General features: G+C 43.8%; 1 protein-coding gene across 1 annotated transcript in view; it reads right to left on the bottom strand.

Annotated features, from left to right (window-relative positions):
* The window catches only part of LOC116895881 (baculoviral IAP repeat-containing protein 1b-like), a 20,270-nt gene extending 7,979 nt beyond the window's left edge, over window positions 1–12,291 (bottom strand). The window contains exons 1-4 of the mRNA XM_032896977.1: window positions 12,189–12,291; window positions 5,935–6,016; window positions 2,521–2,578; window positions 7–2,084 (exon numbers count right to left, since the gene is read on the bottom strand). Of these exons, the coding sequence (XP_032752868.1) occupies window positions 7–2,084; window positions 2,521–2,578; window positions 5,935–6,016; window positions 12,189–12,247 (2,277 nt within the window). The 5' untranslated portion in view covers window positions 12,248–12,291. The remainder of the gene's footprint in view (window positions 1–6; window positions 2,085–2,520; window positions 2,579–5,934; window positions 6,017–12,188) is intronic.
* Between the last annotated feature and the right edge of the window lie 1,970 nt (window positions 12,292–14,261).

Below are 14,261 nucleotides of genomic sequence, written 5' to 3'. Positions count from 1 at the left end.
TGAGACCTCAAGAGACTGCAGGGCTGACAGGGTGAGAAGCAGCTCCTGTTCTGCTCTGCTGAGCTCCAGCCTGGACATGGAACACTTGGTGACAGAGGTCTTATTCAGCTCCAGAGCTGGGCGGATGCTTTCAAGAAAGCCACTGCTGTTGAATAAATGGAACTCAATGCTCTGTGAAGCTGAGAAGATTTCCATTAGGACATGGAGCAGTGCCTGGTCTGCCGGACCCATGTTGTTCACTCCAACTTCCAGCCTAGGGATCTTGTACGGCTTGGGGGATAGTTTCCAATAGCCACTACTAATATTTAGTGGATCCTGATATTTCATATCATCATAGTTCTTTATTATGTTTTCCTTTTCAGCTAAATTTCTCTGGCATTCACTCATAGGTTGAAAGGCAAAGGCATAGTCCTGATCTATAGTTGGTGGCTGTATTTTTTCAAAAGATTTGTCCATGAGAGAAAAATCAATTCTCTGTACCCTGTTATTCCCATTAAATAAGACCTGAATACTCTTCAATAATAACAGGGTTTCTGGGTGGTCCAAAAAGTACTGTAAATTCAGTACTTTCAAATCCAGTGTCCTCCCTTGAAGGAACTGCAAAATAACTGGAGAGCATGCAGCAACTGTGTTGCTTTGATAAGCAAAGTTTAGGGCAATGCTCAATAAACGTTCTGAAATGAACAAAGAGAAAGATTCAGGAGACAGCTGCAACAGCCCTCTAAGACACTGACTCCACAGCAAAGTTTCTGGATGGAACTTCATGTAATGCTCATTTTCAGACATGTTCTCTGGGGACTCTTTCTCATCCACCAACTGAAGCAAATGAGATACAACTTTTGGCCCTGCCTTTGAGGAAGGGTGGTTGGAGACATACCTCAAAAAAGTGTGGTAGATGCTCATAGCCTTCAGAGGTGAGTTAATTTGTCTCAAATAATACAGTCCCAGATCTTGGTCTTCTTGACTATCTGAACCTAGGAGTTCTGAGAGCCTCATGGCAGCAAGAAACTCTTGGAACAGAGGATTTAAAAACCGGTAGACTGGTCTCAGCCTCTGGGCGGTGAATTTGCTCATCAAGCAGGTGGTGAGCTCTTCATCTTCATCAACTCCTGCCTCTGCGAGGTCATCACTACTGAACTCAAAGCTCGATGAGAAAAGCCCTGTCAAGGCCAGATGCCCACAGGAGGACACGGTGGCCTGGAGAGGCCCAGCTGTAGCTTTGTGCTTTAAGAACAGGTATTGCATGTAGGACTTGAAAATGGTCACATCCTGAAAGGGCTGGTCAGATGGATTTTGAAGCCAGTCAGTGCATACTCCTGCCACAAAGAGAGGTGTTTTTTGAATTCCTTGTAAATATTTATGAAAATGAAAGTAGCATATAAATCTTCGCACACGAATTATGTCATGTGAGAAGATCTTCTTTAATATATAGACAGTATTATAGAAGGGAAACTCTTTGATCTGTAGAACTGTATCTAGGTATGGGCGGATGTCCCTGACCCTGTTGGTATGGACGGCCATCAGTAAGCAGGTCCGTGACAAGTAGTTTTTGGTAATCAGTGTGTCTAGGGCTTGGGGGAGGGAGTCCATCCCACTGTAGTCATCCAACAGGAACAGGACCTGGTGTTGTAGGTGCTGGATGCCGCTGCTCAGGCTCACTTCACTGATGCATCCTCCTGCCTCTGGGAGCTGGGCACAGATGATGTCGGCCAGTCCCTGGTCTGCTCTGATGGAGCGAAGGAGAGGTAGAAGACCAGCTGGAACCTGTTCAACAGGGACAGCATCCTGATGCCCAGAGGAAAAGCCATCCTCTTCAGGAAGGTTGTCTTTCCACTGCCAGCCTCCCCCCACACACATGACAGAGCTAAGATTGGCACCTCGGGGATCGTCAGGGCCACTTGCACTGGCCGGGTGACATGCTTTTGAAATGAGGACACCTGCAGCCAAGCAAGTGGGGTCAGTGCGAGGCTGAACAATTCCTGGCAGGTTCATGTGGCGGAAACTGGCTTTGGTGTAGGTGCCTCTCAGCTGCTCACTCAGACTCCTGGCCTCTTGAAACCACTGGGCTTCACTCTGACCCAAGTCTGCAGAGGAAGAGGCAGGTAGGTATACTTCAAATCTGTCTTTATGGCTTTGCCTGTCAGCTAAGGGACCCTCCTCTACTTCATGACACCTCCCAGACCTTTTCACAGTATCAGATGATGGTCCAAGCCCCCTCCTTGACCTGGGGGAAGTGGGGTATTCTTAAGAACACTCTGTCACCCCTAGTTTCCTTCTAAGCCTCAGAGGCCTGCTTGCAAAAGCGGTGCCTTTTAATGCTGGCTGGTCTGGGTCTGACATTGGTGTCTGTTATTCATCCCCACATTCACTCTCAGGAAGTCCCAGGAATGATCACTCCCTCCACAGTTCCTTCACAGAGCTCTCTCCTCTCTAGAGGTTCCCTGGACAACCACAAATACACTTTCCTTTCAAATCCTGTGTACAAATACCCATAATCCCATGCTACTTTCCAGTTCTTACCTGCCACAGAAGAATGAACTGCCACTCCATCCTCATGGTTGCTTTCTCTTGTGGTTTCCTTTGAAAGATAAATCATTTAGTACATTAAAACTTGGTTTTTAATCAAGTTTGGACTCTATGTTGTCATTGAGAACCAACATCTCCTAAAAACCGCCTGCACTCAATGCTGATTGAAACAAGAGTGCTCCACACACTATAGGGTTAACCTCACACATCTGTAAGAGTGTATTCCTGGATGGTACAATGCATCCTCTCTATAGGGAGATCTATGTGGATATTTAAAATTGTATCATCTATAATCAGAATAGTTCTGAAAGACCATTAAACACTGCCTCCACCCTTAGTCATTAGTTAAATCTCCTAACATGCATATGCCAGACACTGGGATGGATGCAGAAGGATTATTACACACACACCCTTTTTTTGAGTAAGAGAGAGTAGCACGTAGTGTAGGCTAGCCTCGAATTCCCTATGTAGCTGAGCGTAACACTTCATCCTCCTTTCTCCATTTCCCAACTGAAATGAGCCTACACACACACACCTAGCTTCAGTGTCATTCTTTTTCTTTTTCTGGGACTCCAAACATCTTACTACAGCTAGTTTTATTCAGAGCTGAAGGTCTTGTGTCTATTAGGGGGATGTCTAGTAGCTGAGCTTCACCCCCTGCACTTGTGACACCAACTGCAGTCTGACAAAGGGTGATACCTAAAGTTTATAAACAACTCAAGGAACTAGACATCAACAAACAAAATAAACAAATTAAAAAGGGAATATAGAGAATTCTAGACAGAGAAATCCCTACAGGTCTAGAAGCACCTAAGGAAATACTCAACATCTTTAGCCATCAGGGAAATGCAAATCAAAATGACTCTGAGATTCCATTTTACAGCCCTGAGAATGACTAAGATCAAAAACTCATGTAGCAGCTCATACTGTTGAGGGTGTAGAGCAAGGGGCACACTTCTCCATTGCTGATGTGAATGCAGACTTGTACAGTTCACTTGGGAAACCACTTTGGCAGTTTCTCAGAATATTGGAAATAGATCTACCTCAAGATCCTACTATACCACTCCTAGGCTGGGCATATATCCCGAGAATGGTCCATGCTACCACAAGGACACTTGCTCAACCATGTTCATAGCTGCTTCATTCATAATGGCCAGAAACTGGAAACAACCTAGATGTCACCCAATAGAAGGATGGATGAAGCTAATGCGGTACATTTACACAATGGTATATTACTTAGCTATTCAAAACAATGACATCATCATGAAATTTGCAGGCAAATGGATGGAACTAGAAAAGATCGTCCTGAGTGAAGTAACCCAGACATGGCATGCACTTACTTGTAAGTTGACATTAGCCATAAAGTAAGGAACAGCCATGCTAAAATCCACAGACCCAAGGAAGCTAAATAAGAAGGAAGGCTCAAGTGGGGTTTTGTGAATCTCACTGAGAAGGGAAAACAGAACAGAGGTCATGAGTGGATGAGGGGAGGGGACTAAGTGGGCGTGGGAGTGGGAATGGGAGTAGAAGGGATCAGGTGGGAGAGGACAAAGGGAGAGACTACTGGAAGAGATAACTTCAATGGAAGTGACATCTCTGGGATGAGCTAGAAACCTACGGCAAAGGAAACTCCCAGGAATCCATGCAGGGGACCCCAGCTAAGACTCCTAGCAGTGGGAGATATGAAGCCTGAACTGGCCCTCTCCTGTAATGAAGCAAGACTTCCAACAGAGAGACTGGGGACACCAACCCAGCTACAAATCTTCAAACTACAATTTGTCCTGCCTACACGATGTGCGGGGGTAAAGATGGAGCAGAAATTTAAGGAGTGCTCAACAAGTGACTGCGCCATCTTGAAACCCATACCATGAGAGAAAGCCCACCATGACATCGTTAACAATATTAGGCTATACTTGCAAACAGGAGCCTAGCGTAACTGTCATCAAAGAAACTTCATCCAGCATGAGGTGGAAACAATTGCAGAGGCCCACAGCTAAACACTAGGGACAGCTTGGGGAATCCTGTGGAGGAGAGGGAGGAAGGATTGAAGGAGCCTGAGGAGTCCAGGTTAGTGAAGAAAACCTACAGAATCCATGAACCTGGGCTCATATGGGCTCACAGAGACTGACCTGCCAATCAGAGAGCATGAATGTGTCCTCGGCACGTATGTTACAGAGGTGTAGCTTGGTCTTCATGTGAGACAACGAACAGCAGGAGGAAGCATCGTCTCTGACTCGGCTGCCTGCCTATGGGACCCATTCCCTACACTAGGCTTCCTAGTCAGCCTCAAAAGGAGAAGATTCGTCAAGTCCTCCTGCAACTCAATGTGCCAAGTCTGGTTGATATTCATGGGAGGCCTAGCTTTTTCTCTGAAGAGAAACAAAAGAGGAGTAGATTGGGGGTAGAGGAGTGGGGCAAGAAGATGAGGGAGGGGAAACCAGCCAATTCAGGCTCCATCAATTAATTAATGGAAATAAAAATTCAAAATACAAGAGATTTACCAAGTCAACGAGGGCCGCTAAGCTCTTTTGTTTTCCTTTATTCCTTCATTTTTGTTTTTGGGCTTTTTTGTTGTTGTTGTTGTTGTTGTTGTTGTTATTGTTCTGTTGTTTGAGGTGCTGTCTTATACTATTTTCCATGCTAATGTTGAACTCCTGAGAATTCTCCTGCCTCAGCTTCAAGACTGCTGTTTTCCAGGCATGAGTCACCATGTCGTTCTCTGTTCTATGGCATGAGAACCAGCACACCTATCCTTATGACAATATGAGGTGACTGTGTCACCAGTGAATTGGTAGATTGTATTACGAGAAACCTGCAGTGCTTAGAATGTCATCCGAGTTCCTGACTTTGCTTCCCGGTTGCTTTCCTTAAAGATGTACACATGCAGACCAGGAATGTAGCTCAGTCTTAGAGCCCTTGCCTAGCATGCACAAGACCTTGGGTTTGAGCTCCTCGATTGCAGTAAAGAACAGAAGCAAATAGGAATGGTGGCACACCCTCATAATCCCAGCAATTGGAAGGTTGAAGCAGGAGGATAAAAAATGCCCAGAGTCTGGAATTTGTTCAAAGTCAGCCTGAGCTACACATGGAGAACCTGTCCTAAACAAAATGAAGCTTGCCTTGCCCATCTCAAAAGAAGTGAGAAGTCAAGCCCACTGCCCTCCAGAGATTGCAGATGGGGTCCAGGTAGGCTGGATCTTGATCAGGACTGAGGCTGAAGGAATTCACCAACAGAATTCGTACAGGAGAAGGGGTGGAGTGTATGTTTCATGGAGCTAGATATTGGGTCACCCTCATTCATTCTGACGTTCCTGTCTACACACATAAATTCCTTAAGTATGATACATTTACTGTTCGCCAACCGCACAATCATGTGCTGCTGAGTCAGAAGTGAGGAGTGGTCATTACCATGGCTTCTGGACGTGCGCAGTGGCTCTGAGGGGCTGGAATCGCGTCTGCAGAGGCCTTCAGTGTTTGAAGAAACACACAGCTATGCAGAGGAGAGAAAAGTCATAAAATGGTTCTGTGCAGTTATGTGTTTTCATTAGCTCTTTAGAAAACATGAAGGTTCAGGCCAAGAATGAAGTAGAAAGCTGACATTTGCAGTGATTCTGTCAGTGTTGCGCTGTGTGAACATTCAGTCTGTGGCTTTCAATAACGTAACCAATGTGGTTTGTAAACTATTGGTAAGGATATTTGGGGGAATGTGTTGGGGTGAGAACAGAGTTACTGTCTGTCCATGATCCAGCTAAGATGAGCTGAAAGACTAAAAATAGCAACCAACACTTGGGAGCAGAGACAAGGAGATCTCCAGGGCTTGCTGAATCCTGCTCAGCTCCAGGTTCCAGGGGAGATCCTTTCTCAAGGGAACAAAATGGGGACTTAAAGAAGAGACACCTCTTCGTCTCCCTTTGGCCTGAATGGGGTACACACACTGCACATACTTGCACATGCAAACACACATTAACTAAATAAAGTCAAAATACTTTCTGAGCCAATATTGAGAAAACTCCATACATTCTTGGAAAGAGAACAAAAAACACAGTAAAAATATCTGAACAATCTTCATAACGTGTAATTTAATTAGGAATATGTTATATGGTCAGAGTGTCAAACAAACACTAGATTCAAGTGTGCCAACAACATAGAATCTATGTCAAGTATAAAACCCAGATATCACACAATTAAATTAAATTTTAAGTTATCATATCCAGGGCTTGGAAATGATACACTAGGCAAATGCTTGCTGGATGAACATGAAGAACTGAGTTTAAATTTCCAGAACTTATGTAAAAAGCTAGGCAATGGGCACAGTGACTTTAATCTTAGTGCTGGAAAGGGAGAGATGGGAAGATCCCAGGGGCTTCCTAGAGATCCATTCAAGTCTGATAGTGAAGCTCCAGGGTTAGTGAGAGACCCTGTCTCACAAAACAAGTCAGAACCACAGCTCTATGGCTGAACACACAATGCACGTCGCTCTCGGGATCAAGAGGGATCAAGCTGAAACTGACTTCCTCCCTGCTGCCTGCCTTTCCCACTTCTAGAACAGGCTTTGCAGTCTGCTGAGGAGGAAAGGCCATGGGCAGTATTACCCATGGGCACAACTTCCATGCTACAACATCATCGTGGCAAACTAGATGTGCCCAGTGCTGAAGGCTTGGGAGTAACCAACTGCTTCTGAATTGAATTGGAGGCCTGTTTTACAGGGGAGAATTCATCCTGGTAGGTACTCTAAACCTGGCCAAGCTGGTTATTGTGGTCCACACCTGTGAATATCAGCACTTGGGTGACAAAGACAAGCAGATCTCTGTGAGTCAAAGACCAGACTGATCTACATGGCAAATTTAGACAGGCTAGGGCTGCATAGAGAGACCCTATCTCAAAAAGACAAAATAAAATTACACACGCACAGACACAGACACAAACACAGACACACACACACACACACACACACACACACACACACACACACACACACACAACCCTAAACTAAACCTGGTCAAAAACACACAGCCAGAAAGTCATTAAAAGTCTTAGTGCTGGGTTGGGATTTAACTCAGTGGTGAGCGCTTGCCCAAGGCAAGGCCCTAGGTTTGGTCCCCAGCTCTGAAAAAAAAAGAACCAAAAAAAAAAAAAAGTCTTAGGGCTATGGGCATTGGGTGGGTTCTACTAACACTGTCTGGCTACACACACATGCTTTCAAAATGCCTTCTAAATATTTATGTTAATATACAGATTGAAAGTGCTGCTTTCTCGGCTGGATCACCTCTCTGCAGTGCAGAGAACAATTGGTTATCGAGTGCCCAGCTCTTAATGAGATGTCTGTATCAGTCTCACTCTAAGGCTCTGGGAACATCTGGTGGCAGAGCCACATCCCTTGGAAATGACAAAAGTCACGAAAACAGCAGCAGAGCTGTCTCACATAGTTCCAGCAGAGCAGAGCCAAATGCTGCAATTGCCGTCACGCTGTCCATCACTTTTAGGTTTCAGGCCCTAGTGTTCCATTCTTGGGGACTTCCTGCCTTATGGTAATTATGCCTGAGTTATCTCTTCTGCTTTTAGGAAAATAGCTTAATCTGGACACTATTTGAAAATCTTCCTCATGCCCTGGAGAACGTTAAGCATATGGCTAGAAATTTCTTTATGAGAACATTACTCTGGATATCTTTTGGGGGGGTATCTGCCCCTAAACTCAAACAGTATAATTGATAGAGGGTAAACAGAAACCTTTGACAGACTCTGACTGGCCAGGAGAATAGTTTACAGATCCAGAGCTGCCTTTGAACATGCTTACGGCTCTGTGAAAATGTAATGAAAAAATAAGCTTTGGTGATGTAGCTCAATGGTAGAGCAACTGCTTTGCATGTAAAAAAAAAAAAAGCGGGTCAATCAGGGTACACCCGTGGGGGAAAAGAACTCAGGAAATAAGATGAATTCCTAACATAACCCTTTCCTGCTTGTAGCACAGACGATGATTATATATATAAAGGAGTGAGGTATTAGTATTTGCTATTCATAAAAAGCTGAGTTCGTATATTTTCTGTTTGTCTGGGGTGCTTTAAACCTGCAAACGTTGCCAGCCTAAAAGCAGGCTGTCATATAATAAATGTGTTTGCTCTGGAAGAGACATGCTTTAGATTCTCAACTTGGACTCTTAGGGTTGATAATAAAAGACAAAATCTATTCTGTTTATATTTTCTATTGTCACTGAACGTGTAACCCTAGACACATATTGAAAAAGCACACAATCTGTACTTGTGGGATAACCACTAGTCTTTCTTTGTTCTGTGCAACCTGTATAAAGAAGCAATCTGATTGCTAGTCAGAGCTGTGAGAATCCTGATCACCTCACCTGATTCACTCCCCTCTCCCCTTCTCCTCTGTGGGCCACCATGATCATTGCTGGGGCAGCCCCTCACCCTTTCCCACCTCACTCCTGACAATCAGGGAAGGAGGGGTGAAGTGCTCTAAAACACTGCCTGCTGAACAGTAAGACCATCACACTCATAGCCTCTCTTGTCTGTGGTTACCAGAACCAGAGCACACAAGGTCGGGCCAACCTCTCCCCAGAAGGGGGAGCATGACTGGGATCTGTCACTAGCTGTGTCATTTCTAAAGAAAAGCTGGGTGTGGTGGAGCATGCCTGGAATCCAGCAATTGGGCGGGGAGGCAGTAGGATTAAGTGGTTAAAATCATCCTTCCTGAACACTGAGTTTGAGGCCATCCTGGGTTATCTGAGACCCTGGCCTCAGGGCCCTCTGTCAGCACCTCTCAACCAACAAAAAAGGAGGGAAGCCAGGTGTTACGATAGCACATGCCTGTGCTTTAGTGTCCATGAGGCTGAGACAGGAGCACGTGAGTTCAAGCAAAATCTGAGCTATAGAGCAAACCAAGACCAGTTACTTAGTAACACTTTTTTTCTTTTCTTTTTTTTTTTTTTTGAAACAGTTTCTCTGTAATCCTAGCTGTCCTGGGACTCACTTTGTAGACATAGTAAAATCTTGTCTCTCTCTGTATTTTTATCTCTGTCTCTCTCTTACACACACACACACACACACACACACACACACACACACACACAGCAGAAATAGAATAAAATGGGATAAACAACAAAGGTGGGTGTGACTGTGAGTATGACTGTGATTGTGTGTCTGTGTGTATGACTGTGATTGTGTGTCTTTGTGTATGACTGTGATTGTGTGTCTGTGTATCTGTGTATATGTATCAGTGTGTGTGTCTGTGTGTTTGTGTGTCTCTCTCTGTATCTGTGTGTGTGTGTCTCTGTGTGTGTGTGTTTCTGATTCAGTGTGTCTATCTCTCTGTGTGTGTTTCTGTCTGTCTCTGTCTCAATCTCTGTCTCTCTGTGTGTGTGTCCCTCTCTCTCTCTGTATCTGTGTGTCTCCCTGTATGTCTGTGTATATGTGTTTCTGTGTGGGTGTGTCTCTATCTCTGTCCCTCTGTCTCTGTGTGTGTGTTTCTCTGTCTGTCTGTCTGTCTATCTCTAACTCTCTCTCTCTCTCTGCCTGCGTGTGTGTGTGTGTGTGTGTGTGTGTGTGTGTATTTGGTAAAAGCACAGTGAACTGAAAATCATGACCATATTTACACTTGGATGAGGACCAGCACTGACTAGGACCTTGGGGTGTCCACAGGAGGCTTCTAAAGCATTGAGGGACTTTTATTTCCTGACATCAGTGCTTAGCTCATAGGCCCCTTTATTGTTAATATCCTTTAAACCAGATATGTAAATATATTAGTTACTCATAACAACATGCTGGTTTGTAACTAAAACAAATCTCCATTGATAGATTTAGACCAAGTTTTAAATACAACTAGATTGCCTCCAAATTTACCATCCCAGTGATTAAGAAGAAGTTCCCTGAGATCTCAACAATTTCCTACATACTACTTCCAAATGAAAAAAATGGGAGCCATGGAAAAATGGCTCAGCAGAAGAACACTTAGTGCTCCTGCAGAGGACTCAAGCTTGGTTCCCAACATCCTTGTCAGACAGCTCACAACCTCCTGCAACTCCAGTTCTAGGGGATCTAATGCCCTCCTTCTGACCTCCGTGGACATAAGGCATGCAAATAGTGCACACATTTACATGCAGAAAAAACACTCATGCACATAAAATCAAATACATCAAAAAAGCATTTTAAATAAGATGATGACTTATTTAGGAAATGGTAACCACTGCTGGAAACCATCATTTACCTTCAAAGTTAGATGGTAATATTCTACTTACTCATTTAAGTGGACAATAAGCCTTGCTAAGTAGTCCTGGACTGGTCTGAAACAGGTGATTTTAGAAGGGAGGGGATTAAGGTGTTCAGAGGGAGATAAGAGAGGCATTACCCTCTTAAGCTTAATAGGCATAAGCCTATTAAGGAAGATGATGGTGAGTTGTTAAACACGGTTATGTGTGTGTGTGTGTGTGTAGGTCACAATGTATACATATGACAATATCATTATTATATGTTATTAATGTACAATAATAAAACACGTTTATAAGAATATTTTAAGGATTTAGGATATTATTACCATTCTACTTCAAGACCAGATAATTGTTTAAAACTTTATTTTTTTATGTAAAACACATTATTTTAATTTTAAAATAATTTTTAAATTAATATTTATTTTCCAGTTAACAGTTCTAGAAAGTGTGGTTAAAAATTAAAACTTTAAGTTTAAAGTTCAGTAATTAGACTTCATCCACTTCCATCAACTTTAGGTAAGCGTTGGACGCACACAGAACACAACTGTAGAGCTCAACAGAGACTGCAAACACCAAGTTGCAGACTTTCATGACTTCTAAGGGAAATCAGGGCAAAAGACTCTTGTTCCCCAGTTACAAGGGCTGGGCTTTAAAATACATTGATTTGGGATGATTCATATTAAAGCATTTAATATAAAAGAAAACTGGATGTTTCAGAAAGCTAGGATTCCATGTGTAGACCACTGTGCTCAGAAGTATGTACTTTTCAAACTACATGCAGTGATATTTATCGATCAAGATTCTAATTACTAACTAAAAACAACACATTTCATTCTGCAGCTGAACATTTCTAGAACTGTCTTGGATGTGGAAGAGAAATAAAAATAACCTTGAAGATGGGCAAGAAAGGGGTGAGAGTAACTCAATTGTAAGGGGTTGCCTACCGCGCCCAAGTCACTGTATCCATCCCCAGCACTGGAAAAAGAAAACCACTTGGGATGTCTCAGACAGCAGAAAAGAAAACACTCAAGGATTCCAGAAGGAGGAGAAGAGGAAGACTAGTTTGTAATAAAACACAATCAGGAAGGCATGGAATTCCCAGATATGGTAGCACCCCTCTGCAATGCCAGCACTTGGGGGGCTGAGGCAGGATGGTCATGGGTTCAAGTCCTACCTGGGCAGGATAGCATTTCTGTGATAGTCTGGGACATAGAGAGACCCAGTCTTTAAAATACTGTATATTGACCCAACCCAAACCAAGATATAATTGTAAAGAGAAAAAAAGCTGGACAGGGAAGGTGTTATGGGAGACAAGGGATAAAGACATAGGATGTGTCCTTCACAGCAAGAATAGAAGAGTGGGCAGAGACCATCCACAGGTGAGATGTGGACAGTGAGGAAATAACAGTTGAAGCACTTCACAGTCAACAGAATTTATTTTGCTCACTTGGGAAAAAACTTGGTGTGTTCTTCTATTGGGTCATCACCTTCCACCCAATTCTCCATACATCCTCCACAGGAGAAACAACGGACAATGTCCTTTATGCCTAGAAAAGGAATGGGGCATTAACTTCTTTATGGCTGACAATTTGTTTATGAATCTTTGTGAATCTGTCTTAGACATTGGAGATGGTGAGTTCATTGTCACTGTCTCTTACTGAGTTAACAGAGTCTTTCTGCACTTTTAAATTAATTAGCAGAGGTAGATAGGTGCACTGGAGCCAGATCCCCCTGCGCCCGAGACACCTCCGGAAGCTAAAGGGACTGGATTAACAGCTCTCTGCACCCAAATCCCGTGGGAGGAAGAGGTAAACCTTCCGAGAGGCAGACAAGCCTGAGAAGCCAGAAGAGACTACACTCTGCCCACATTTCTGACGCCAGAGGAAAACACCAAATGCCATCTGGGACCTCGGTGCACCAGGGCTCCCGGAAAGGGCGGCACAGGCCCTCCTGGTTGCTGCCCTAGTGGAGAGCTCATAAGCAACACCCCACGAGCAAACTTGAGCCTCGGGACCACAGGTAAGACCAACCTTTCTGCTCCAAACGACCTGACTGGTGGTCTCAGGACACGTAAAGGCAAAATTCCTCTAGGACCAGACACTTCGGGTTTTAGCTGATTCAAACCCGCTGAGCCCTGCCCGCAGCTCACTGCTCCCAAACCCCGTGGAGAGAGAGCTCACCGCCCCAGGACAGGGCACTCCTGAGACTGCAGGCGGGAGAGACCACCAATACTGCCCCACCCTGCCCACATCCCTGACCCAAGAGGGAAACCTTATATGGCCTCTGGGAACGGTAGATGGGTGCACTGGGCAGCAGACACCCCCTGCGCCCAAGACACCTCCCGGAACCTAAAAAGAGACTGGATTAACAGCTCTCTGTACCCCAAATCCCATGGGAGGAGAGCTAAACCCTTCTGAGAGCAGAAAAACCTGGGAAGCCAGAAGAGACTACACTTTCATTACATTTCTGACTCACAAACTCTTCAGCCCCACAGAACAGCTGAAGACCTGTAGATAGGAAAAAACTACAATTTCTGAAAGCAGAACACTCTGTTCCCTAACTGACTGAAAGAAAACAGGAAAACAGGTCTACAACACTCCCAGCAGTCAACACACAGGCTTATAGGACAGTCTCAGCCACTGTCAGAAATAGCAGAACAAAGTAACACTAGAGATAATCTGATGATGAGGGCAACACAGGAACCCAAGCAACAGGTGTAAAACCAAGACTACATGGGCATCATTGGAGCCCAATTCTCCCACCAAAGCAAACACTGAATATCCAAACACACCAGAAAAGCAAGATCTAGATTTAAAATCATAATTGATCATGATGCTGGAGGACTTCAAGAAAGACATGAAGAACTCCCTTAGAGAAACGAAGGAAAACATAAATAAACAAGTAGAAGCCTATAGAGAGGAATCACAAAAATCCCTGAAAGAATTCCAGGAAAACACAATCAAACAATTGAAGGAATTAAAAATGGAAATAGAAGCAATCAAGAAAGAACACAGGGAAACAACCCTGGATATAGAAAACCAAAGTAAGAGACAAGGAGCTGTAGGTAAAGCATCACCAACAGAATACAAGAGATAGAAGAGAGGATCTCAGGAGCAGAAGATTCCATAGAAATCATCGACACAACTGTCAAAGATAATGTAAAATGGAAAAAGCTACTGGTTCAAAATATACAGGAAATCCAGGACTCAATGAGAAGAGCAAACCTAAGGATAATAGGTATAGAAGAGAGTGAAGAATCCCAGCTCAAAGGACCAGTAAATATCTTCAAAAAATCATAGAAGAAAACTTCCCTAACCTAAAAAAAGAGATACCCATATGCATACAAGAAGCCTACAGAACTCCAAATAGATTGGACCAGAAAAGAAACACCTCCCGTCACATAATAGTCAAAACACCAAATGCACAAAATAAAGAAAGAATATTAAAAGCAGTAAGGGAAAAAGGTCAAGTAACATATAAAAGCAGACCTATCAGAATCACACCAGACTTCTCGCCAGAG

This window comes from Rattus rattus, chromosome 3 (genome assembly GCF_011064425.1).
Source record: "Rattus rattus isolate New Zealand chromosome 3, Rrattus_CSIRO_v1, whole genome shotgun sequence".
Taxonomy (NCBI): domain Eukaryota; kingdom Metazoa; phylum Chordata; class Mammalia; order Rodentia; family Muridae; genus Rattus; species Rattus rattus.
The sequence above is the reverse complement of the archived record's forward strand: the minus strand, read 5'-3'. Positions and strand labels throughout refer to the sequence as shown.